Source organism: Vicugna pacos, chromosome 12 (genome assembly GCF_048564905.1).
Source record: "Vicugna pacos chromosome 12, VicPac4, whole genome shotgun sequence".
Taxonomy (NCBI): domain Eukaryota; kingdom Metazoa; phylum Chordata; class Mammalia; order Artiodactyla; family Camelidae; genus Vicugna; species Vicugna pacos.
Window position 1 is genome coordinate 58,076,778 of NC_132998.1, and position 23,441 is coordinate 58,100,218.

The following is a 23,441-nucleotide window of genomic DNA, read 5'->3' on the forward strand; positions in this document are numbered from 1 at the left end:
TTTGTCAACAGTCACCTATGACTGCCTTCTCTTCCTCTTTTTATATTCAATCTTACACCAAATCTGAACTATTTTACTAAAATGTCTATCCATTTCATTGCTACCACCCCAGACCCATTCTTTATCATCTCACAATTGATTTACTATAACTGTTTCCTAAATTATCTCCTGGATGACCGTGTTATTTCTTTTATCCACTGTATATGTCTTTATAAGATTTATCCTCCAGCTCCCCATGCCAACAACCTCCAGTCAGAGCAAACTGAAGCCTTTCCTTTTTCTCCCTCTTTAAAGCTTTCCCATTCCTCTGCCTGCCTTTCAGTCTCTGCCAAAAGCAAATAAAGGTCACTGACTCTTGCTGTAGCAAACTTTAAATAAATAGCCTCTGTTTTCATTCGGTGGTTTTTGTATATTTCCACAGAATCAATACTGTATGGAGGAAAAAGGAATGTTTTTTCTGGTGTGTTTTCTAACTTGGTAGGTGTAAGCCTAAGGCTGCAAACAGCATCTTGGCTACGTACTATGTGGGAAAAGCCTGTCAAAGAACAACAGCAGCATGGAAATGAGCACAGCAGGAGATGAAGGCAGGGAGAAAAGTCCTGATGATGCTGTTGAAGATCCTGTCCCCAGCCAAGTGGCTAAAGTCATCTCTACTTCTGGACTTTTCAGTCTCTTGAGTCAGTGAGTTCATGTCTTGCATTTGCTAGTTTGAGTTTCTATGGCTTGCAACCAAGAGGCCTGACCAATAACATCTTTTTTTTTTTTTTTTGAGCCTCTCTCTCCCCCTCAGAATAAGGAGCTAGAGCTATTTCTACAGTCAGGTAGAGGAGCAGGACTGGAAAGGCCTGATGCTTTGGTCACCCTGACAAACCCTGGCCTAGAAAAGTTCAATGGGCATGGCACAGTCTGCTATGCTGTCCCAAAGTTGAGCCACAAGGTTGCCACTTTTTAGTTCAAGTTCGCATGCTCAGCTATTGTTTTCCATAGCAGGGCATATCAAAGTGTGTAGATCCAGAGAGGTTTCTAGCCTTAACCACGTGCCACATTGAAACCAGCCTTCCCCACAGAACTGTAGGCCCTTGTGTTGAGCCCTCGTTTCCAACTCTACTGCTCACTAATAGGTAAATTCTCCTTGTCAGGGAGGTACCCAACTTAACCTAGAAAATTTTTCAGAATCACAAATCTTGGGAGTTTTATTTCCTTTCCAACCAAAATGTTCTGGGTTCCTATACAAATTAGTCCATGTCCACTCTAGAGCTTGAATCTCTAGGAGAAGCTCAGTTTTTATCAAGTAGCAAAACCTTCCCTTATCCAGGAAAAAGTATGCATTTATATTTGCATACTAAAAAAAAAACTATTGAAGTGATTCTATAGAATACAGAAAATCTGCTCCACAATGACTTTAACTTCTGTTTATTCAGAGAAGAAGCTTCTGAGCTTTAAAAATAATAAAATTGAAAAGCTCTCATTTCCCAGTACCCCACACTGTGAATAACTTCTGCTTATTAGCTTTGTCTCTTTGTTTCCAAATCCCAGCTTCTGTGCTTTTGCACAGGCTGTCCCATAGCTTAACCTTTCCTCTTCCTTTTTTGGAACCATACTCTCCAAATTAATTATAATCATTTGCTCTATCATTCTTTCACAAGTCTTTTACCTTAACTAGTGTACACATTCTTTGAGGGCAAGAACCATACCTTCTTTGAATAATCTTTAGCACTTGACATTCAATATACAATTGGTGAATAAAGGACTTAATTGATAATCAAATACATTTTGTAACAAATGGTACTTTCAATACTTTAATTTTCATACAAGTTGATATAACATAAGAGATTAAATCTTTTTCAGGTCTATAAAGATGGCCATTTTAAATATTATTAGTGTTTTAATTTTAAAATATTTTTATCATACATATATTTTGAAAACTAGATTTTATTTTTGTTTAACAATTAAAAAATATTCTTTTATGCATTTCTAAAATTAGTATCCAGAAATTTTACATTTAAATTAACTTTAATAATTAAAAAAATATTTTGAATTCTGTATCCAAAACTTAAGATATAAAAGTCATGCTATCTTGGCCACCCAAAATTGTAAAGTTCCTAATTACCTTCCTTTTTATCTTTCCAATAAAATATGTAGGTATCAGAAGTACATTTTTAAAAGTAAAGTCAACTTGTCAATAAGTCAAATGATTTAAAATTTAGCTTAATTTAATGTTTCTTTTCTGTTGCTATAAATGTGAATATACAGTTTGATAGTATAAATAAAAAAGCTTTTTTAATGTGTCCTGTAAACATTCTTTCCTTAAATGTCTCTCTCCTTTGGAAGTGTATTCAATTCTGTAAGTTTAGGAGAATGAAACATTTCTGAGCTCACAGACTTTTCATCTGCTTATTGGTTCACTTTGGAATGCTAAAGTGAGGTGCCCCTTCCCTAACCAGTTTTCAAAAGGTTTATTCATATATATATATATATACACACACATATATACACACACACACACATATATGTGTATATATATATATGTGTGTGTGTATATATATATATATATATATATGCACTCCTGAATTGACATACAATATGCAGTTATAAATCAGAGACTTTTAAGATAAATGTAAGATTTAAATCTCGTTTGCTAACTTTCTTTTAATAACATGTAAAAAAAAAACCACTCTTACTTCAAGATCTGAAATTTGAGACTGCATTTCCATTTCTTCAGCTCCTAACAAGCACTAAGAAGCAATTTGCATCAATTCGACACCTACTCCTTGGCATCCCCAATTCCTCCAGCAGTTATTGCGAAGGTGGCTTCATTTTCAGGCATCTCAGGGCTAACAGAATACAAGGGAACAGAAGTTTATAAAAGGCTCTATTTCTATAAATACTGTATTCATGTCACAGGCATCATATTCCTATTTGTCTGAGTCTCCAGAGACATGTGAGTTGGTACAGCTAAATGTGGACTACAGAATATTCTTCACAAACATTTATTGAACAACTTCTATATGTAAAGTTCTGAATGCAATGAAAAATCACCCCTAACTTGGAAATAGGCAAAAGGGATAACTGGGTGCTTCTTCGGTGTACTGTCAGGCATCATGTAGCAGATCCTCAGAGGCAGAACCCTAGTATTCTCTTAGGACTGTAAAAACTACAGAAGTTATTTGTTCCTACAGGTTTGGAGGACTTGACGAAATAAACAAATGATTGACTATATAGATGAAGTTCATTCATTTGTTAATTCAACAAATAGTTATTGGGCTTTTACTACGTGCCAAGTACCATGCTAGGTATTGGGGACATTAGTGAACCAGACTCAGTTCCTGTAGTGAGGCAAGTACATGTAATCAATTGATTACAACTCAGAGTAAGAAGCATTCAGAGAAATTCTAAGCACAGCAATCTGTCCAAGATAGAGACCAAGAAATTTTAGTAAAAAGATAGAACAATCCTCCTAGCTATTTATTCAACAAAGAACATTTGTAACAAATTTCTAAAGATTGCTGAAGCTCCACAAAACATAGCATTTGCATATGTATTATAGTCTTCTACAGAGACTGATGATGAAAAGCTAAATGGTTTGAATAAAAACCAGATAGAGGGGGGAAATGATTATTTAATATTTATTCAATGACAATACATTATCGGTACTGTGATTTATATCCAAAACCAGATTAAAAGCTCATCTGATTTCTTTCTGGCTGATTTTTCCCTCTCTAGGGTAAAGAGTTATTGCACATCTTTGCCTTGTTGTCCAGAATTGGCTAATCAGTCAGTCACAAATACTGTGCATCGATTATATCCCAGGCACTAAGAATATAGTGATGAGCAAGAAAATAGTGTCCCTATCCTCAGGGTATTTCCTGTCTAGTGAGGATGACATATGTTACATAAACCATTACCAAAGGAATGTAAGCTCCATGAGGGCAGGGACTTGTCTTTTTGTTTTGTTCACTGTTCTATCCCCAGAATCTAGAACAGCTGATACGTAATTCTCTGTAAAACATATTAAGCTTATAACTATTAATAAATAAGTAAGGTACTGTGAAAGAATATAAGGTATAATATAGAGTTTTAGCCTAGACTGTAAAGGTCAGGGAAAGATTCCTTGGAAAAGTGATGTTTAAACTGAAATCTAAAGAGAAGACTAGCAGGAAGAAAGAACATTCTTACCACATGCTGTACTTTTCCTTCACTTACCTCACTACAAATGGAATCGATTATTTCATTATCTAGCTTTACTATAAGCTTTGGAAGGTCAGGGACCAAGTCTATTTGTCAATAAAAAGCCCTGAATCCCTAGAACCTAATACTTAGTAGGGATTCCCAATGAATTGAATACTTTTTGAGAAAGAAATTCTGCCAGTGGAATAATTACAGCCTCTCAGGAGAGGCAATCCTATCTAATACCAATATGTATAAGAATCTGATTAAGAATAAGAAAATATTTACCTGTCATAAATCTTGGCAATTCTCAGTTCTCCTCTTCCCTTTCGCAAGCTTATTCTTGTTGTTGAAGCATGAGCCAGAATGTGTCCCCCGATGGGTTTTTTAGGGTCTGCTTGAAAACTGAATTAAAAAAACACCTTTTCAGGTTTCATCATGTGGACTCTACACAGTAATACCTGCAATTACAGGGCAACTTTTCTGTGGAGGATTGCAGGGGATAGGGTGTGTGTGCTCTAAACAAGTAGTGGCTTGTTTATAAACCAGGGAATGGGGTAGGGTTTGGAGCTGCTATGTACCTCATTGCCATCCAATTCAGGCTTTTGAGATTCCTATCATAAATAGTTCATGTTTTGTTTAATTTTTAAAAATAAAAAACACAAATAAAACATTACTCTGTCTTAGGATAACTCTTGCAGTTAAGCAACTTTTCTCTACGAAATACAAAGACTGAATTTACTTATTCATTCATTTATCGGTAGAATTTATTAGTGGCGTATTGTATGCCAAGCACTGTTCTAGTCTAACGAAAAAGAAATACCCAAAGCTCCCTCATGATATTATGATGTAAATAAGAGCAGACTAAGAATCTCCTTCTTATTCATTAACTGTACGTGGGAAGTTTTCAATGTACTGGTTATGAATCTGCAGTGAGAATAATCTCAGAAATCTCTTTATCACTGATGTCTAAAGTTTATTCTTCTAAAATAGGATACAGAAAAGATAAGCTCTTACTATGATCATATGGATTCAAAAAATATAATTGCAAGGTAGTTACAAATATTGACACTCTTGAGAGATATACTCACTAGGGGACTAATATTCACTTGGCAGGAAGTGAGAGGTTCTTTTTTATTATTTTTTAAATTTCTTTTATATATTTTTACTTATTTATTTTTACTGGTGGGGGGAGATAATTAGGTTTACTTATTTTTTTATTTTTAGAGGAGGTACTGGGAATTGAACCCAGGACCTTTTGTATGCTAAATATGTGCTCTACCACTTGAGCTATAACCTCCCCAACAAAAGGTTCTTAATAACCCTAACAGTTAGCCCTTCAAAAAAGCCTAGGTGCAAAAATCCTTCACAAAATACTAGCAAACCGAATGCAGCAGCATATTAAAAGGATTGTACACCACGATCAAGCAGGATTTATTCTAGGAATGCAAGAAATGGTGTAGCATAAAACCTACACACATCCTTCCATATACTTTAAATCATTTCTAGATTATTTTGGGGGGGAGGGAATCAAACCATTTTATGGAGGGGCTTTGGGGGAGGGTCAAAGGGCTGTGAGGACAATGAGGTCTGATGTCCTTGTCCTGACTGGGTCTCCCCAGCTTCAAGGTTGCCTAAAGCTCAAGATTATAATACCTAATCATAATACCTAATACAATGTAAATGCTTCATAGTTATAAATACAATTTAAATACTATGTAAATTGTTGGTAGAGCATGGCAAATCCAAATTTTGCTTTTTGGAAATTTCTGGATTTTCTTCCTGAGTATTTTTGATCCTAGGTTGGTTGAACCCATGGAGGTGGAACCTGTGGATACGAAGGGCCCACTATACTTATCTATAGCTGTACTCATTCTCCCTCCGTCCCCCTCAAACTTCTTTTCTTTTTTCTTATTTAAGCAAGTCCTCTTACACCTCAGTGCCTTTATACACACAATTATCTCTGACACAAAAGCCCCTTTCCCCTTGTGTTTGTTCATTTAGCTCCTACTCACCCATCAAGTGTCATCTCTTCCTGAAAACCTTGCCCAATACCCTGAAACAGAGAAGAGGAGAGCCTGCCTGCCCTGTGCTCTCACATCACTATGTATATTCTCCTATTAAAGTAACTACATTATAATTTTTAATTCATGGTCTCATTCCCCCACTATACTCTAAATCCTTATGCATTTTTGTAACTTCAGTGCCTAGAAAAGTGCCTATAATATAGAAGACACTCAGTAAATACTGTTGAATGGATACAGAAGAGAAGACAATTTGGGTCACCCCAAAACTAGATCCTTTTAGACACAGATTTGTGACATATCTTCACTGAAGCTGTAATTCAAGGAATTTTAAGGGTATTCTGACAGAAAGTAGACAGGATTTCCCCCTAACTGAATTAATCCGCCCACCACCCGCTTACAGATAATCTAAAGAAGAGCAGGAATACAGAGCTTTTAGATGTATGGCTGCGTTTTTTTCTTAGCAAATTATTGGCTTGCTATTACCAATGTGGTACCCTCTGCACAAACGGAGATCAGGTACTACTGCTTGTCATTGGTTACTCCAGGTGAAGAGCCTGAATGTTAAGAATGTCATTTCCAAATGGAGATGATTTTGAATGAACTAAATGGGAAATAAATGATAGGATCTTCAAAAATGCTAAGAAATCATATAGGAAAGATAATATAGGGAGAAAAAGTCCTAAAAAGTGACTCATAATGTAAGAGGTTATACTTAATTAAAATAGATGGTAACACAGCATAACAGCCTTAGCTCTGGGAGAGTATCAAGCCAATTCAAATTTTACTTGCTCCATCAAAGTGTTCAGGATTCTGTGCAGAATTTTATGCAGAATTTACAGTTCTTAACTTTTCTTATAAGTCACTAGCACTTTGGTAATGTAGTAAAAGATATAGACTCTCCCCCCTTCTGCCAGAAAAATGCACATATGTACATATACAAAACTATTCATATAAGTTCAGGAGATTCAAGGTTCTTCCCCCTCTGATGTGGATGAGTATTAACAATAGTAACAACAACCAAGATTCATTGAGTCCTTACTATGTGGCAGACACTCTTCTAATTCATATAATTATTTTCTTTTGCTTGGATTCCATATTTAGTATATAACTTTGGATTAAAATTTAGATTCTTATTGAGATCTGCCTATAAGGAGAGAATGCACTGGTCACAAGAACCTCAAATGTAGTTACGTTTTTCTTCATCAGTAAACTGGCCCTCTGATCTTTCATTGAGTCTCATGAGTTTGATTAATATAAGCCTGCCCCTGAGAAATGGATTTGTTCTTAGTAGAATGACCAAATCAAATCTCTGTCTGTAAGGCTGAAGGTCCTGAACTCTGGTTCAACTCACTAAGGTAATGGATATATCACTACAAAGCCTCTCAAATGACAGCACGCTAACCTTTCCCCAGGCATGTACAGCTTTAATGTGCTATGTGGTGTATGAGCTTTGGAGTTAGATCTGGGTTCAAATTTTTGCTTATCAGCCAGCCATGTGACCTCAGGAAAATTTTTTAATCATTCTAGGTATGTTTCTTCATTTTTTTTAATGGGGGTAATAACTGTACCTAATTGGTAGGGTAACTAAGAATAAAATACAATAATTTAGGTAAGGCATTAACCCAGTGACTGTAAGTATTACTATCTGTTTTCCTAATCCTGACTCAAACACTTATTATCTATGTTACCTTGGGCTAATTATTTACTTTTATGAATCTCAGTTTCTTTAACTGTAAAATGGGAACCAAAAAAAAAAAACTTCTTAGGGCTGTTGTGAAGATTCAAGATATATTTAATATTGGGAGCCTACTACATGCCAGGAACTGTGCCAGGTTGTTTATATACATTAGCTTTACCCTTGCAGTAATCTTGGCATGTATGAGATATTCAATAGGAAGGTGGGTATAGCTCAGTGGTAGAGTGTATGCTCAGCATACACAGGGTCCTGGGTTCAATTCCCAATACCTCCACTAAAAAAAAAAAAGAGAGAGAGAGAAACTCTCAATAAATAGTAATTATTATAATTTAACTAATGATTCAGTTAAAACAGTCACTTTTTCAATGACATGTAAACCAAGAAACTTTTCTTAAAGTTTCTTTGAACTTCTTTGAGTATTCTAGCAGTTACAACCAAGTCTTGAGGTAAAGTACAAGAAGGTGTAATAGCATTCCACATTCTTTTAGAGGGCTTTAATTTACTTCTATTTCTGACCAAGTAAAGACAGCTTCAGAAAACCACCCACATTCCTCCTTTAGCCTATTCTTTTATTTTCCCTTCTTTTATATTTTCTTATCTTCTTTCTTCCTTCTCTCAGGGGGTGCAGGAGTATGATGAGAAAGAGGAAGAGATAAGGGTGGATATTAGGAATAAAGAGGGCCCAGGAAAGATTGTTTCATTTATCCCCTTCTTGTTGAACAGGATACATACAGCATGTTATATTGTTGACAGAGACCCAGAACAGCCTGATCTCCCAACTTCAAATTAGGGTGCAGGGGTCATGAAGTATAGGATTATGGTATTGGTAGGGCAGGTGATATTCTTCTGGGAGTAAGATGGGAAGAGTAGCACAGTGAAACTAAAAGAGACTCAACCTTGAAGTCAAACATACCTGGGTTCAAATCCTGGCTCCTGCTTTTTAACTGTGTGATTGAGCAAGTGGGCATTCTGAGCTGTTGTTTCCTCCTTTATAAATTAGGGATAATAATAGTGTCTACCTCAAGCACTGGTTGGAGTGGAAACCTGAGGGGTCTGGGCAAGGGCAGACTTGATGGACAATTGGTACTCCTGATACTTTTGACTTGCTAAGGAATAAACTTAAAGATGGAATTTTTGAGAAAGGGTCCATTGAGAGAAAGGCTGAGTGAATACGTCCAAGAATGAGGATACTTTGAGATTAGAGGAAGATAAAGAGAGTACTGCCAAAAGAGAAGAATTGTGATGAAAAATAAGAGATGGTTAAAAACAAAAGGGAATATGTTTTACAGATGACCAATAGTAACATGAAAAGATGCTCAACATCGCTAATTATTAGAGAAATGCAAATCAAAACTATGAGTTACCTCACACCAGTCAGAATGGCCATCATTAAAAAATCCACAAATAATAAATACTGGAGAGGGTGTGGAGAAAAGGGAGTCCTCCTACACTGTTGGTGGGAGTATAATTTTGTTCAGCCACTATGGAAAACAGTATGGAGGTTTCTTAAAAAACTAAAAATAGTTACCATATGATCCAGCAATCCCACTTCTGGGCCTGTATCTGAAGAAAACTCTAATTCGAAAAGATACATGCACCTTAATGTTCATAGCAGCAATATTTACAATAGCCAAGACATGGAAACAACCTAAATGTTCATCAACAGATGAACAGATAAAGAAGTTGTGGTATATATATGTACAATGGAATACTACTCAGTGATAAAAAAGAATGACATAATACTATTTGCAGCAACATGAATGGACCTAGAGATTATCATGCTAAGGGAAGTCAGACAGAGAAAGACAAATATCACATATTACTTATATATGGAATCTTTTTAAAAAATGATACAAATGAACTTATTTACAAAACAGAAACAGACTCACAGACATAGAAAATAAACTTACTGTTACTAAAGGGGAAGGGGAGGGATAGATAAATTAGGAATTTGGGATTAGCAGATACAAACTACTATATTTATATGTAAAATAGATAAACAATAAGGCCCTACTGTTTACATCTTGCAGTAATCTATAATGAAAAAGAATATATACATATGTATAACTGAATCACTAAGCTGTACATCAGAAACCAACACAACATTGTAAAACAACTATACTTCAATAAAAAAAGGAGTATGTTTAAGAAGTTTTGTTAAGTAACCCCACCCCTCATTTCCTCCCAAAATACGCAGAAAAATCTACATATTTTTCAAAATTTTGAAGATGGAATTTTGGGGGTGGGGTAGGGAGAGGTGCAGCAACATGAGACTGGCTTCATAGAACAGGGAGACCCAAGGAGGCTGAGTTACGCTGGGGTGATATGAGCAATATGTAAGATGATACAGGGAAGTACTTGGCACATGGTAAGCAACCAATAAACATAAATGCTCTTAATTTTGAGGGAGAGGAAAGTGAAGTTCAAATAATTTAAATGTTGCACAAGGTCACCATGCTAGTAACTTTGGTTTAATGTTTTTTTCTCTAACCATATTGCCTCTTAACTTACACTAATGATGTAGAATCAGTAAGTGACATCCTTGAATAAACTGACTGCACATTTACAAGACTGCAAATGTAAGACGACTTTTTGTTTTAAGAAAACAAATACACAAATGAAGTAGGTGGCATCATCATGGTCTTATTTGTTATCTTATTATTTGCCCTGGTATGGAGCTTTACAGGCTGATACTTTGACTTTATTTCCAGGTCTTCATCAACTGGATCATTCTAGTTCTAAAATCTGTTATCTGTAAGCCTCATCTAGGAGCTACTGCTCTGCTGTATCATATGGCAGCTCCTTGCCTCTATAATTTTGTTCCTTTTTAATGTGATGTGCCATCAAGTACAGTGCATGGGAAATAAACCTCAATCATTGTTGGTGAACTTGAAGACTCATACCAATTATAGTGATATTGCTCTGACAGGTGCCAGGAGAGCTGCAGCTTGAAGTTCCTTAACACTGAGAAACAAAGATATTTTCTTTATGGGAAATGTTCTAACAGCATTTGAAATCCTTTAGTGTAAAACTATTCTTTTCTAAAAAAAATTTAGTTATGGCAATTTATGTGTTTTATAGCACATGCATTTAATTTATATTGTTATAATATACTTTAGAATATACTAATTATAGTAAAACTTTTTTCCTTATGACTTGCATAGGTGGAAGACATGCTGTTTCAAAGCAGATTCACTCAGCAAAAACACTAGCCTTTGTTACCTTCTTTGGCTCTTAGTTTACTTCATTATAACTCTCCTTCCTTCTCTGACTTCTTTAATTATTTCCTTTCTGTCGCCTATTTTTCTCTTATTGGATTAAATTCAAAATGGTTTTACCCTTTTTGAAACTTTCAACAAATAGAAGGAAAAGAACCCCTATCTGACCTAATTTCCGCAGACTTCTTTGCCTTCTAACTCTGGATAGACAGTTTCGGCCTCTTCAACGTTCCCTCCCAACACCTGAAGAAAGAACATTGCTCTTTAACTTGTACTGTTTTATTTGAGTGCAACCCACTTCCTCCCTCTGAGCCAATGAGTCATTTTCTCTTTTTAAAGCAAGCCTTAAAAATCTTCCATTTCTCTTCAGTTTAAAATTATTCTCTTTGTAAAGTACTTCATGTCCTGTGTATGAAAGATACCCTATAAAACAGAGAAGACTGCCTTAACCATTCAAGGACTACAGACAATGCATGACCTACCAAGACTTTAAAATTTTGAGTTAACTGGACATCATTTATTTTCTTTCTAATGGAAGCAAGGCATATAGTCTCTTTTGTTCACTAGTGAATGCCTAGAATCCTAATACATAGTAGATTTTCAATAAATACATATTGAATGAATAAATGATTGAATTCCTCCTCCTCAGTCTTTTAAAAATGCTTAATACCATTTGGGACTTAATACTTTTCACATTGGAATCTCCTGTAATTAAGTAGAAAATATTCATAAAAGGGTATTGAAAAGTGAGAAGTATATCAAACTGCAGAAGAGAAAGCAATACTTTTAGGGTTAGTTTAGAAAATGCCTAAAGAGAGATACACATTCATTTCAGTACAATTTACAGAATTTATGAAATCATATCAAATATCTTTTAATATATATGTCAATGACTGATTTATCTGCTGCTAAATGATGTAGTGACTCAGTTTTAAAGAAACAGAATTTTGAATTGCAACAGTCAGGGTAATAATTGATTTAAGCAAAAATCTTCAATGGATGCTAAAACCAGTGGGTGAAAGCTTATTGCAGTACACGATATTTACACAAGTCTCAAGGTATCACTCCACAAATTACTTATTAATTACAAAGGGGAAAAGGTCTTTTACAACAGAGAAATCTTGTGAATGCCATTTTAATCACATGATTAAACTTAACATCACTAAAAATGGGACAAACTGCCATAGTGGGCCTCCTGATACGATATATGGAAAAGGCCGTAATATCACTTACATAGTTTTCTTGTCGAAAGTGTTTAACATTTTAAATAATGAGAAAAAAAACCAACACCAAAATGAGAGACATTCTGAAAAACAGTTGGTCTATGCTCTTCCAAAATGTCAGTGTCACAAAAGTCTAACAAAGGTTGAGGAGCTGTTCTGATTAAAGGAATCTAAAGAGATATGACAACTACATAGATTGCATGGTCCTCAATTGATCCTGAATCAAAAATAAAACAAAAAACCCAACAACCATAAAGGATATTATTAGAACTGGAGACAACTGAATATAACTGTATATTAGATAAGTAGTATGCCAATGTCAAATTTCCTGCTATGCTAATTATATTGTGGTTATATAGGAGAATGGTCTTGTCTCAGAAGAGATATGCTGAAGTATTAAGAGGTGAGGTGTCATAATGTCTGCAAATAGTTCTCAATGGTTCAGGGGAAAAAAACTCTCAAAAGGTTCACAAAAAATATGTATGTATATATATTTGAGCATGTGTGTGTATGTTTGTATATAGAGAATTTTACACACACTTGCATACACACACAGAGAAAAACGTGGCAAAATGTTAACAATTGATGAAAATAGGCAAATGATATTTGTGTATTCATTGTGCTAGTCATGCAACTTTTCTCTGGTTAAAAATTGTTCTAAATAGGCAGGAGGGTATAGTTCAAGTGGTAGAGTGCATGCTTAGTATGCATGAGGTCCTGGATTCAATCCCCAGTACTTCCTCTAAGAATAGATAAATAAATAAACCTAATTACTTCACCCCTACCAAAAAAAAAAAAGATTAAAAAATTATTCTAAATAAAAATTATTTTAAAAGATCTTTAAAAAAGCAACACATAGATTCAGGGTTATTTTGATTGCTAATTCAGATACAAAAATGTTCAAAATTTTTGGTGGTAGCAACTAATCTTTCTTCAAATTTTCCATTTCAGTGTTCTACTTTAGCTCTCTTTGTCTTTCTACTCACTGCCATCTTTCAAGCAGAGCCATCAATATGTATGTTATGTGCACAACTACTTCAACAAATTATGAATATGCCTAGTGTGGACTGAAATTCTGTTTCTTCAAATAGGAGACTTCTGTCACAGGACCTGTTATAAATATATGTCATGTATATCCTGTAGAGAGCCTGCTTTTTTGTGTTTAGGCTAACAGCTTATCAGTACAATAGAAACCATTCATGTATCTGGAATATAAGCTTTTATTTCCCTAGGATCTTTTTCTTACTGTCCTCCTATATCCTGTCAGTCCTAGACAGAAAGGAACCCAAAGTATCTCTGAAAATGGTTAAACTCTTGCTTTGTTTTATAAAGTAGAGAAAAATAGGTTCTGGATAATAAATGAGTGATATTTGCAATTATGAATATGCACTGCACAGTAAAGTGATTTGTGATATCCTTGTGCCCACATCAAGACTGATCATTTTAGAATTATTTCCTATTCTATACTCTAACCCTTTTGATATTAACCTTTGTGAAATACAAAAGCAAAATGTTGCAGCTTACGTCATAGTTGCTCCTGGATCGGCAGTCATTTGATTGGTCACAAACACAGCCACATTATATTCTGCATCGAGAAATAAAATTAAGAAACTAAGAGAATGACAATGTAAATATAAAAAGTTCAGTACTTAGATTTCAGAGTTTAGAAATATTGTGCCATGAAATTATTTGATAAACAAGATTATATTCCTGTTTTTTCACTGATAACATAGATTAAATTATTTTAACTTATTATTGTTACTATTATTTAGGCACCTTATTGTATTAGAATCAGTATTTTTGGTTTAAAAAGAGTTGTATTCCCATGAAGGTAATTTTATTTTTTAAAAATATATTGCCTCCTGCCATTATTCTGAGTGTCTCTGCAAAGCCTACTCGGCAAACAGTCACAGAAGCTATTCTGATAGCACCATTTATTTTAAAAATCTACCTTCTGAGATTTTTTGGAGTCGTGACAACATCTGGGCCAATTTTTGCTGCCGTTCAGCCAACTCCCCACGACCACTGAAATCCACTCGGAAAAGTGCCATTATTGAATCAATGATCTGTGCAGGATTAACGTAAAAATAAATATGCATTTGGAAATGGAAAGAAAAAGTTAATTTGAATTGGAATCAACAGAAGAAAGATAACATGCTGAATAGCTCTAGGAGTGAACAATATTTAAAAGCCTGTACCAATAGCTTGAAGATGCCAGCTTCTTCATGGAACTTTGCTGCTACATAATCAAGTAGCTCCATCTGATGTTCACCTGGTGGGAGATGCAGTGAGAAAATGTTATAAAACCTAGAAGAAGCAGAGGCTAAGATCATGTAAGTTCTTGGGAGTCAGGCAAAAGAAAGTCCTTGAAGAATTTTCTAAATAATTTATGACTATTAAATATGATTTCATATTCCACTTTAGCATATATACCAAATGCTGCCTTATCACAAAAGAATGTTACTCTCCATTTCAAAGACAAAGAATAAGAAATAATTTGAGGGCATTTCTATCTAATGACTTGCCAGATGATAAAGTTTGTGTACTGACTAAATAAATTTGGAGAAAAGTAAAAGAGAAAAAGAATAGTGTCAAAATGTTGTATCACTCAAATAATAAATCAGTGCTGCCAACCTTAACACAGCCCAAGCACCCAATTGCATAGGGCTCTTACTAGTATATGCACGTGCATAAAGTACATTGTCCAAGACTGCATCGTGGTCTACATTGAAGCGATCAGCAATGTCCCGAAGGCGATCTGGACGGCTGGGGTATGTCAAGATTAAGGATCCAATAAATCAGTTCCAAAAGGTTTAGACAACAACTACAAAAAATAATACTGTGGGTAAGTATTTTAAAGAGAGGCAAAACAATGTACCTGTAAAGGTATTCTGGAGGATGCTAATAATCACTTAAAATCTATATCAGATTTTATTTTTCATAAGTGCCTCAATTAATGAATACCTTAGGTAGTGATAACAGTGATAGAAATGAGACAGCAGTAAATTTAAATACTAAGTTATCTGATCTAAACAATAACCTTGGAAGCTAGTTGTTATGGCCTATATAACTTTTACAAATGAGGACACTGACAAACAGGGATTAGGCAAATGACTCAGGATTATGCAGCAAATCAGTTACAAGAGAGAAACTAGAAACTAAGATTTGTGAATCTCTTTTGTTCTCAGTTCTATAAAAATAGATCTATTCTAGGAAGATAATATCACTGAATTATAATTCAAGTCACTTCAAAGTGAATTAATTCACTCTCTTCATATTCCTCACTTGTTCGATATGAAATAGTTTAATATACTACTATATACAATGTGTTACCAACAAATGATAAATTTGACTGCATGAACAAAAGGGTCAAAAAAGTAACTTCAAGGATCCAGAAGGGAATTATTAACATATGTTCCTTGGTTTATTTTAGGGTTTAAAATCCACCGTCTTCTACATGAGTTTTGTTAGCATTCTGAAATTAGTAAATTCATAAGGAGGCAAATTCAGTGTACCTGCAAAGGTATTCTGGAAGATGCTAATAATCACTTACTCTATCTAAACTATAAAGGAGTAATAAACATTTTTTTAGGTCTTTGGTGATCTCAACAATATGTCTACAGTATTCTCTAAAGTGCAGTGAGACAAAATCAAGTGCGTGTCTGCAGTCTCAGTGCACACTGTTTACAGTGTTTGTAAATACTGATCGTACAATAAGTAACTGTAAAGCAGGGACCATTTATTATAATCGTATTTGTGACACTTGCTACTAGTTCAATAAATGTTGAATTGAATTGTCTTTAGGTTTCCCCAGCCATTTATATCCTAAAGCACTATATATGTTTTCTTCAGAGCTTCAGTGACAGTCACTAAAAATCTTCCATTGCTGCTGGGTATACCCAGTAGATTTTTTTTGTGAACAAGTCAAAGAAGACAAGGAATTGGAAGAGGCAATAAAAATGTTTTTCGTTACGTCAGTTTTTACAAAACTGGGTTACTATGCGACCAGGAGTGTAAAAGTTGGGCTTATGCCAAAGGGAGGTTCAACTCAATCTACAAATATTTATCAACTGATTACCATATGGAATTGATTACCATATTAACCAATCACCAGTGCAAGGCACTGTGGAGGATATAAAGAGTCATAAGACAATCTATGCCATAGGTAAGCGTAAAAGATAATTATATAGACAAAATATAAACATATAAAAATAAAAATACTAAGAAAGCAGTACACATGTAAGAGACACAGAAAGCAGAACATTCCACTGGGGCCCTTGCACGTCCTTACTCCTCCCAGTTGTTCCTCCCTACTCCCTCTTGCATATGATCTGGCTCCTAACCGTTTCTTTCTACCATTCTTGATAAAATCCAAATTGCCCAAACAGTGGCAGCTATTCTGCAGAAACAATTCCTCCTTCTCCAAGAACCATCCTTAATCAATTGTTTCTGAAAGTAGCTGAACTCCAACTGAGCTCCCCTTGCTACAGCCCTATTGTTAAAGAATGTCCTCAGAACCTGGTATCTCCTCAAACTACCATATTTCTTCTTCTGTTCATTGGTTAAATACACACTGCTTCTATTCCTTACTGTCTATTTGCAACACATTTCCATCATCTTCCTTTATTGCAAATGGTCTCTTGGACTGCTAATTGCCAACCTCAGTGATCCTCAGTTTGCAGCTTCTCTCTCTCTCTGTGGAACATTGCTGACTACCCTTTTCTTCTTGAAACTTCCCTTATGCTTGGCGTCCACAACCAGATTTCCTCCTACTTTGTCTATCTCTATGCATTCCTCTTTTTAGTCTCTCTTCCTAGACATAGGTACACCCCAAAGTTATGTTCTCAGTTCTCTTCTAAGTTCTCTTGCCCTCTTGGCTATTTCATCCATAACTTTGGCCTTACCCCTTTCTCAAGCTGAGTCTAACGTTTCCAACTGCCATGTGGATGTCCTCCTGTACATCATATTCAAAATCTTAAAATGAAACATCACCTTTTCTCTGCAACATGATCTTCCCAACTCTGTCATCATTATTCTCCAACTATCTAGACAAAGAAACCTAAGTGATTTCTCAAACCTCTTTCCTTTGTCTACCAAATACAGTCATCAAGTTTCATTGCCTGCCTGGAATATTGCAAAAGTATACAGTTTACACCCATCATCCAGCTTCAAGTTCCTTCATGTCTAAACTTTCCATCCTTGCATTCTGGAATAATTACACTTCAATTAAACTGCAATTCTTTTTGTTACTCAAACTTTCCTTCTGAGTTTTTGTTCAATTCATACCTTTCCCTTTATTTGAGACCATGACTTTGAGTAAATCAATAAATATTCTAACCATTAAGTAAAATCTTTCAAGAATTAAGAGGATTAAAAACAAATAAGATATAATTTCCTCTGAAGTATTTCTTTTGTCAATTTTACACCAAACCCAATTGGAGAAGTGAAATTTTTTTAAACAAAAAGTGATCTGAGACTTGACTAGCAACTGTTTCCCCTTGGCTTTTCTCATTATTGCTGGTTTACAGGATTATTACAAAAATGATGTATTTCAAACAAATTCTCTTTTATAGTAACAGTACTATACCACAGTATTATGTTAGCAACTTGTTTAAATAAAAGGGATACAAAGTATTTTCTGTATCAATGAAGATAATCTTTCCTCCTGAGTAGCCACCTGCTCCTGGAAGTTGAGCTGTCACTAGGAAGCAATTAAAATATAATTAACATTAATAGAAGTGAATAACTTTGTACAAAAGAGTATATAAGTTAACATGGGATTTACACTGTTTGCAACTTTGGCCAATGTAACAAAGAATAATGATTCCTTTAGTTTCTAAACAGTGTGATATATTTTATATTATGAGCTAGTTATAAAATTATAAGTATTCTGTTGGCATAGTAGTAATTCAACAAAGAATGTCAGTATCTTTCACAATAGGAGATAGTCATAAATTTAGCTCTCCTAAAGAACAGAAGTAGAATTTAAATATTATTAACTTTCTTCCTATAAGAAATAATCACGAATATAACTTTGGCTATATAACTCACTTAAGTAAACTTTCAATTAATGCATGTCAAATTTTTTAATTTATTTTGTTTATAGGTAGTAGTAGTTAATACTAAGGACTTATTTTATATTAGGTACCTGCATTGTTTCATTTATTTTTCAAAATAACCCTAAATTTGGCACTATCATTCCTATTTTACTGGTAGGGAAAATCTGAAAAGGTGAAGCTACTTGCCCAAGGTCACACAGCTATAAATGGTAGAGCCAAGGCTGGAGCTGATATTTTGATTCCAGAATCTGCTTATTAACCACTTTTCCATGCTCCTTCTATTTAGGTCAAAGAAATGCAGTGTAATATCTTTGGACAAAAGGAGGTTATTTTTGCTTATTTTGTTTTAGAAACATTTATTTTAAGTCTTTTTTAGGTCTAACCTTATACTATGGAAAGTAAGAGGTTCTAGGTGATGATAGATTCTGCGATATTCTTATAAATAGGATATAGAATAGACGGAACAGGAAAAATCGAGACCATTAATGAATGCCTCCTTCCACTAACACATTCATATACCCATTTACCTCCTCCTTATTTCATTCAGGTGTTCGGAGTGCAGCACATACATCACCTAAAGCATCACATATTCAAAGGCACAGCTCTGGTTACATAAATATAACCTCTCTGAGTTTTAGTTTCCTTGCAAATTTATTCAGATTACATGAGATTATGTAAAGTACCAGGCACAAAGTGGATTAGTAAGTGATAGCTATGATTATTATTATTACTGTAATCATTGTTATTATATATCCTTACCACAGAGGGTATGAGAGAGTTGGGTTTTTCCAGTTCGAAATTCTGTGAAACACAGAAAAAAAATAGTTAATTTTTAGATATTTTCATAAAGAATAAATATGACTTCACAGTACGGTTTTCTTTTCCAACTGTCAAATCTCACATATAAAGCACCTCTGTGTTATGAGTGGATTCTACATACATGAACACCAGTAGTAAGAACACTTTTTAAAAGTTTTTTCTTCAGAACTGTCCTGTAGATAAAAATTAATTTAAACCAAAATTTCCCTGGGAATAGTCACATAAATAAAAATTTAAGGCTCCACTATAGGAAGGAGAGCCTGGGGTTCTCCCACTGACCTGAGATCCTCAAGCGGGACTCCAGGGGTTCCTCAGGTATCTCCTAGCTACCAACAAAAGCAAATTCTCTCCAGAGGAAAACTTCCCCACTCACCAGTTTAGGCCCATTAAACTCCAACAGATTAAAATCAAGAAACAAGCTCACAAATACCAATAAAAACACAAGAGGTAAGCCATTAAGACTGAGAATCAACAGAAATAAACACAGATTTATTTCTCCAAGTCAACAGAAACATCAATACTAAAAACAAAACAAAAAACAGTTTTAGTTCTCTGAGGACTACAAATACTGGAATTGTCCGGAATAGTATGTAATATAGTTATGCATGAACTTTTTTTTTAATAGGGGATATAATCAGGGAAGAGAAAATCTATTCTCTATGTCCCTGAAATGTGCATTTCATAGAAATAAGATTAGTCTCATTATACAACCACCTTTTGAAGGTATGAGAGAAAAAATTTCTATTCTCTTCTATAGAAATCAGAGACAAAAGGATGAAAAATGTCAATAAGACTCATCTGTTAATCTTAGAATATATTTCAATTGCAGCCCAGAATGGTCCTGTATTATGATAATTGACACTTGATCATAAGTTCCAAAATAGATACAATTTACTATTAGTTGTTTATTTAATGATATATGGGTATATATATACATATTTTCTCACATAACAAAATATTAAGGTAATGCCTACCTCCAAAAGCTTCTGTGATTGCCATGCTTTCAATTCCACCTCCTAGCAATTTACTAGAAATAGAAAGTAAGCTTTAGTGACAGGAACAGAACTAGATATCAAGAAAGGAGAAAGTGTCAATATCATTAGTATCTCTTCTGTCTACCTACCTATAAATCTCTATCTATCCAACATAGACAGGAATTCTTGGCTGAACAAATGGCCTCCCAACTGTTTAGATCACAGGCTATACTGTGTATAGGCAGGTGGATCAACAAAACAATTTATAAGCCATGCTGTTCTTATTCCTGTTTACCAACAGGAAAAGGGCTATGCAGGCCTTAGATCCCATTATTCTTTAGAACTGAATTAGAGTTCAAATAAATGGTTTCAGTTATTAATTGGGCTTTTCATATTGTGCTGGGACTAAGTTTCTAAAAGTCAACTGAATATCCATTTTTTTTAAATGTGCCGAGAATCATGAAAAACAAATATTAGGAGAATCCAGCGATTGTCATCATGATTGGCTTATCTCACACAAACCAAATTCTATGAGGAACATATCAAGAATAGAAAATATTCAAAGATGTGATGGGTAATGATAGCAGTTAGAAGAATAACTGTCAGATTTTGACAGCATAAACTTAATTGGTAACTCAGTGATTTAGTGCACTTAATACATATTCTTGATTTGAAAAGACCTAAAGTTAAGTTTTTCATTCATTCATTAAATGCAACAAATATTAATTATGGTAATTGTGCTAGAATTTGGTAGGAGCACTTTAAAAATCTTTGTAGTTTATATTAGCATGACTTTTAGGACATGATCACAGATCAGACAATGTTTTAAGAGATATGCATAATCTAATACATTTATATTTACATAGTTTAAGAGAGAAATTTAAATGTAAATTGAAGCAATGTTGGAAGTTATGCACAAATTTAGTGAGGGCTAGGACTTTGATGAGGAAAAGAAAGACTTAGATACTGACCTGCATAAACTGAACCTAAAGGACATAGTGGAGAGATCACCTCATGTGGAGGCCATGTACTTAGAGATTCGTAAGCCTACCAACTATTAAAGAGAGCTTTCCTTGTCCCTCCTTATCTTGAGAAAAATCACCCTGAGAGGCTATAGCTCTGGAAAATCTCAGACAAAACATCTGGTTGACATACTGAAAAGGTGATCCCCAAATTTAACTGAAAGGGTACCCCTAGTTATTTGGGATAACATAGTTGTTCCCTTTTTGAAACTCAGGAAAATTTAGAATTAGGCATAGAAATAGTGTTTTTAAATCTAAGAAGACTTAAAAATACAGAAATCAAACCCACAGATTACTATTTTCATATTAAATTTGGGAATGATCTCTGCATATTTGGTATTTAAAGAACTTTCAAAGTTTAAGAGAATTTGACATTTTTACAATAACAGATTAGCCTCTGATTGATACAGACCTGCAGTTCCTAAGTTGATAACTAAGTTTATACACAGTATTTGAACATTTAAGAGTGCCTAAGACTAACTATTCTTGTAAGTTTAATTTATTAGATTTATAAGACATTTAGGTAATTGGGAAGATTTTAATAATTATATAAGTAAAGCTCTTAAAGGAAATATAGTAAGCTTATAAATATAATTTAAAATGTTTAAGGGAATTTAGTTAACCATATTAGAAAAGCTCCCTTAAAATTTGCTAAATTTATAAATGGACTTGCAGCTTAAGAAAAATATAACATTTAAATAAATCAAATATTAATTTTTAAAAACCTGAGTAATCTTTTACGTACCCAAAACCCAACATCAGGGACACCAGAAAACTCACTATGATAGTAATAATTTCTCTAAGTTCAATAGTTCTTAAAACATGATGTGGTGGAGTAACTGGAGAATATCAAGTTGTCATTTGAATCAAGTTGTTTCGATCAACCTGATTTTGACCAATTTGCCTTGGAGTAGAATTTCCCAAAGCCTCTTCCTTAGCTGTTACTTGAAAAAAGGTTCTGTGATTTTAAAAATTTAGGCAATAGTAGGTTAAAGAGGTGTTTTATTTCACTGCAGGAAATCAGACCCATTAATAGATTAGTGTGCCTATTAAATGTAGGACTCTCCAAGAGGAATATATAGTATAGCACACTTCCCCAACTTATTTTATTCACTATTTGTTTATTCATTCAATTAGTCATTCAATAAATATTTACTGAGCACTTGGTTTATGCTAGAGATTGCTCCATGCACTTAGAGTAAAACAGTGAACAAAAGAGACAGAAATCCACTACTTGTGGAGCTTACATTCTATAACAGAACAGACAATAAACATAAGTAAGTAAAATATGTGGTATGTCAGATGTTATTAAATGGTATGGATACAAATTAAATCCGGAAAGGGGATAAGATGTGCAGAGGATGAAAGTGGGGATTTTTCAAATAAAGTGATCAGAGAAGGCCTTACTGAGAAGTAGACATTTTAGCAAAGACATGAAAAATTTGACAGCAAGCCATGTACATAACGAGAAAAGAGTGTTCTGGCAGAGGGAATGCTAAGTTCAAAGGCCCTGAGGCAGGAGTGTATCTGGCATGTCCTAAGAATAGCAAAGAAGTTACTGTGGTTGGTACATAGTAAACCAGAAGAAGAATAAAAGAATAAAATGAGCGTGGATGTGAGATTGGAGAGGACTATGGCTTTTGCTCTGAGTGAGATGCGGAGTCATTAGGGTTTTTTGGGCAGAGGAGTGTTATGATCTGACCTATGTTTTAAAAGGATTATATTGGCTCCTATGTGAACAATAAATGGTAGGGACATTGTCTGAAGGAGAGAGGTTAGTTAGAAGTTATTATAATAACCCAGAAGGGATATTAATGGGTGGTTTAGACCAGTGAGGTAACAGTGGAGAACGTAGAGAAAAATAATTGAATTCACATTTCCTCTCTTTCTCTGTATGTGTGTGTGTATATATATACACACACACAAATATGTATTTGTATATAGAATAAGAAATAGAAAAGAATACAAACTTTTATTATGGAAAATTTCAAACATAAACAAACATAGACAAAAACAGTATAATAATAAACCATTATGTACCTACCACTCAGCTTCAACAATTATCAACTATGGTCAGCTCTTTTCATATAACTTCAACCACTTCCCTCCCTTTTCATATTACTTTAAGCAGTACTAGGCAACATTCATTTCATCCTAAATATTTCAATAGGTATCTCTACAAAATAAAGACTCTTATTTTTAACATATGCACATTACCATTATCACATCTTAAAAA

The 23,441-nt window shown here is 34.4% G+C and overlaps 1 protein-coding gene across 2 annotated transcripts in view; it reads right to left on the reverse strand.

Annotated features, from left to right (window-relative positions):
* Positions 1-1,767: 1,767 nt before the first annotated feature.
* DMC1 (DNA meiotic recombinase 1) overlaps positions 1,768-23,441 on the reverse strand; it is a 30,370-nt gene continuing 8,696 nt past the window's right edge. For both annotated transcript variants that reach the window (XM_031671750.2, XM_015241561.3), the window contains 9 exons: positions 20,184-20,236; positions 19,150-19,191; positions 17,960-18,032; positions 15,006-15,097; positions 14,530-14,603; positions 14,283-14,397; positions 13,856-13,916; positions 4,456-4,572; positions 1,768-2,834 (listed from right to left, as the gene is read on the reverse strand). In XM_031671750.2, the coding sequence (XP_031527610.1) occupies positions 2,765-2,834; positions 4,456-4,572; positions 13,856-13,916; positions 14,283-14,397; positions 14,530-14,603; positions 15,006-15,097; positions 17,960-18,032; positions 19,150-19,191; positions 20,184-20,236 (697 nt within the window). In that variant the 3' untranslated portion in view covers positions 1,768-2,764. The remainder of the gene's footprint in view (positions 2,835-4,455; positions 4,573-13,855; positions 13,917-14,282; positions 14,398-14,529; positions 14,604-15,005; positions 15,098-17,959; positions 18,033-19,149; positions 19,192-20,183; positions 20,237-23,441) is intronic.